The sequence below is a fragment of the Nansenia antarctica genome (genome assembly GCF_963989245.1).
Source record: "Nansenia antarctica genome assembly, chromosome: 3".
NCBI lineage: Eukaryota > Metazoa > Chordata > Actinopteri > Argentiniformes > Microstomatidae > Nansenia > Nansenia antarctica.
Window position 1 is genome coordinate 85459911 of NC_137688.1, and position 4535 is coordinate 85464445.

The 4535-nt window shown below is 39.8% G+C and overlaps 1 protein-coding gene across 1 annotated transcript; it reads right to left on the reverse strand.

The window, feature by feature from the left end:
- Nucleotides 1-613: 613 nt before the first annotated feature.
- Nucleotides 614-1831, reverse strand: s100b (S100 calcium binding protein, beta (neural); the record flags this gene model as incomplete). The annotated part of the gene is made up of 2 exons (XM_080527684.1): nt 614-766; nt 1694-1831. 2 exons carry the CDS (start codon nt 1829-1831, stop codon nt 614-616), a joined length of 291 nt encoding a protein of 96 aa, XP_080383810.1.
- Between the last annotated feature and the right edge of the window lie 2704 nt (nt 1832-4535).

The window sequence follows — 4535 nt, forward strand, 5'->3', positions numbered from 1 at the left end:
ATATTCATTGATCATACTTATATCCTCATTCCATCACCTGTTTATTGATTGCATAATAATGTTATAGTTTCAAAAGCATCTCACCAAACCAAACACAATTTCAAAACGACTTCCATAGACAAACAATTCCCTTTAAAGTATTGACTCATGGAATTAAAACAAAACCTTGTTTGTTGGAATCAAAGCAGGATTACTGTTACACTTGCCAAATCAATTTCCATCTGGTAGATAACACAAACACTGTTAGTCACTTCATCTGTAAACTACTTGAATGTCAGACCAATTAAGCAAAAATACACTATTACATATTGTTTTTTTGCTTTATAACAGGAAAAGTGCAACAACTTTTGGAAAAAGACTGTATTGCTAAGTGTCAGGATTAGCTAAATCCATTTGTCTCGATCTCTCTATCATCTCAGGGTCTATAGCAGATATAACTCTGGCAATGAAGCAAATCAGCACTTACAGGTAAACAGGATATAGGAAACCTATCACAACTAGATCAGGCCAAGGAAATATGGAGTTGTTTTACAAAGTTTGCATTGTTTTTATTTCTTTATAACTACGTTTCTACTTCATAATTTACTAGTTTTTTATTCACATTCACTGTTGTCTACTCGTCCTCATGGTGGTGCTCAAAGGACTCATGGCAACAGACAGTAACCATGGTGATGAAAGTCATGAACTCCTGGAAGTCACATTCTGAGTCTCCGTCTGTGTCCAGGCTCTCCATCAAGCTGTCCATGGTGGCCTGATCTTTCACTTGCTGAGAGAAAAGGCAAGGCAGATTTATTTAGAGAGCACATATTAACACTAGAACAGCCACATTAACACTAGAACAGCCTGTTCCATCTCACCACCGGAGGGCGACAGAGACCGCCCAAGAAACTAAATGACACTCAGGTGTTTTATATCTGGCTCGTTAACACTAGAACAGCCATGAGGGGTCATTTGAGGACCTGTGAGTAAAGAAAAATTTTATATCTTTGCACTCGATCAAATTTCAGGACCCTCCTTTCATGACTTTTCCTAGATATGTGCATTCTATCACCCAGTATCCTTACATTTTCAAAATCACACCAGGATAAGCTAGTATAAAGCTATTTTGCAGTTTTGCTGTGTAGGAAGCAGGCACATTTTACAAGCGGCCAACTAGTGGTTGTTGTGTGTAAATAGCAGCTTGAGCATTGTAAAGAGGCGGCGGCTCTTTTAGTAGGTAAAAAGGCACGGTTGTTCTAGTGTTAATGCAAATTAATGTAAACTAAACTAGTGCTTTACAAAACATGCCATGAAATAACTATAAACAAATCTAAATAAAAAATGGTCATCATATAAAATTCAATCAATTAAAAGCGAAACAAAAGAAGTGACGTACAATAACAATTTAAAATGTTCTGATTTAAAATCAACAAATAAATACAAATCAATCAGTTAAAAACCTAGCCTATAACTCTTTAAAATACACTCAATTAAAAGCCGAACAGAACATAACAATCTTCAGCTTATTTAAAAAAAATTATACAGATGGGGCTGACCTAATGTTTAATTTTTAAAACAATTGCAAAGCAAGACATACGCACATCCAGTCAGAGTCAGTGGAGCTATTTTAGCTGTGTTGCTTATTGTATGTCGTACTGAGCCCTGGAAAAGCGCTATATAAATACAATTTATTATTATTATTACTGAAACTCACCCCCAGGAGCGTAGATAGTTCATCGTTGATTAAGTCCTTTAGTTCACTTTTCTTCAGCTTGTCCTTGTCCCCCTCTTTTTCAGAATACTTGTGAAATATATCAATGATGGTAGCCAGCGAATTCTCCAAGTCACTCATTATTGTTTGGATTAATCTACAGCACAAAAGGTACACAGTATACAGTATGCAGTATATGATGGGTTAGGGTTAAGCTACATCCTATAGCACAACACCATACAATCAAATTATAATTCTTAGACCTCACGAGAAACGATTTAATGAATGAAAAACAGAATAAAAGACAAAGCCATGAAAGGAAAAGGAGTGCAAGATATTCATCAATTTCAAAGAAACATATCTTTCAATACTAATAACTAATTACCAAATCTAACCAATGTAACAATGTTCATTCACAAATTGCTGTTACTATCATAAGCACATGCAGCTCAGCGCAATAACCACAACAGATGTTACATATGGACATAATTCACTTACCAGAGTGTCTTGGACAAGAACAGAAGTAATTTGCTGACCAGAGTGAATAGTGGCGGAGGGACAGAGAGCCTTTTATAGTGTCGGTGGGGAGGGCCAGCGCTCTGGACAACCACCCTGCAAGTCCAACATATTGACCAATAGGCTCCATTTTGCATTCTCACTCCAACGTAACCCCACACAGAAGTGACCATTGCTGGGTACGGCATGACATTGTTCAGCTTACAATATTGTTGTAATGTAATGTCATTGTTTGTATTATAATTATTTTAAAGTGATTTTCTGTATTTGTACTCTAAGCTTTACAACAGTAAAGGTTGGTCAATGGTTGGTAAGAAACAGGCATTACATATAACATATTAAGTTACCATAAATATCTACAATTATCTACAGTAACTATGTCTATCCACTTCATTGAGCAGGTCACACTGATTATCTTTTTTTTTTCTTTTACAATTGTTGGGCAATTTGCTGTAGAGCAATTTGCTAAAGTGTTATACTTAAGCTCCTATAAGGGCCTTGTACTGTATATTTATTTTAGGGGCTATAAAACAAACAGGGCTATAAATATATTTTACAATAGCTTTTTACACCCTCTATACATTATCGTTGACTCAGTCATTAACCAGAGGCAATGTAAGTTAAACGTGTACATGGTGGTAATGTCTTAATGTCTTTTGATCTGGCTTGGCCTTCTGGTTGCCACAATTCCCACCAACGTTTTGTTGTCAGGCATCTGGTCGGCAACAATGGGCCGTTTCAGAGGAAATGGATGGTTCTGCATGTTAATGAACAGATTCTTTTCACCAGTGGAGTTGGCCAGACGAGAGTCCTATGCACCCCTGGAGTACTAAGTAGGGCATAGCTACCGACTGAACATGATGGAAAGTCTGATAACTGGTGATGTTTCACCACTCTAATAATAATAATAATAATAATAATAATAATAATAATAATAATGCATTTTATTTGTATTGCACTTTTCATTCAAAAGAATCTCAGAGTTCTACAGAGAGAAAAACAACAACCGTAAAAACATAATAAGTTAAAAACAAAACATCCTAAAAACATAATAAGTTAAAAACATAGTAAAAAAACCACACAAAATAAATCACAAGAATGAACACAGGTTCAACAGTCAAAGGCCTTTTTGAATAAAAAGGTTTTTAGGCCTGTCTTAAAAGAAAACATTATCAGAATACCTGTCAATACATTATCCAGTTCTTTATGACCTAATACCCATAGCACCGATCACTGTCCTTACAGAAAACTGAAATATATAATAAGATAAGTGTCCAAATTATTTAAAATTAAGCAAATTGTTGAGACTAAATGATCATAGTTGTGGTGGCTGTGAGTGTAGGTCCCACGGGTTTGAAGAAGAGGCACGTTCCATAATACATATTCTGTTTACCCCTCCTCACCCTCCTCCCCTCCTCCCCTCCTCCCCCTCCTCCCCTCCTCACCCTCCTCCCCCTCCCCTCCTCACCCTCCTCACCCCTCCTCACCCTCCTCACCCCTCCTCTCCCTCCTCCCCTCCTCACCCTCCTCACCCTCCCCACCCTCCCCCTCCTCACCCTCCTCACCCTCCCCTCCTCACCCTCCTCCCCCTCCTCCCCCTCCTCACCCCTCCTCTCCCTCCTCACCCTCCTCCCCTCCTCACCCTCCCCTCCTCACCCTCCTCACCCTCCTCACCCTCCCCTCCTCACCCTCCTCACCCTCCTCACCCTCCTCACCCTCCCCTCCTCACCCTCCTCACCCTCCACACCCTCCCCTCCTCACCCTCCTCACCCTCCTCACCCTCCCCTCCTCACCCTCCTCACCCTCCCCACCCTCCTCACCCTCCTCACCCTCCCTGACCCCCATCAACTCACTGGCATCTGTTTAGCATTCTGGTCAGGAAGCTGCTTGGAGAATGCTTTATTGCATAATAAATGTTTCTTTGTTTCTTCGCAAAATATATTTCACATACTTAAGACAACAGTGAACCATTGTTGACTGTAAACACTGGCTCTTGTGTAAAGACATCAGCTTCGAAAGAAAATGAAAGAAAAACTCATCAGATGACTGTATCAACAGGGTCCATAATCAATTTCAACCTCAGCACAACCTCCATCCCTCTCTCTCTCTCTCTCTCTCGCTCTCTCTCTCTGTCTCTCTCTCTCTCTCTCTCTCTCTCTCTCTCTCTCTCTCTCTCTCTCTCTCTCACTCGTAATTTGTGAGTTTGACTCCCAAATGGGGCTGCAGGTTTCTAGACCTGTACTCTTCTGCAATAGCCTCCACTAATAGTGGGAAGGTGCGGTTTGGATAGTGCCCTAACCTTTATAAGGTCATCGAAACGGTTGATCAC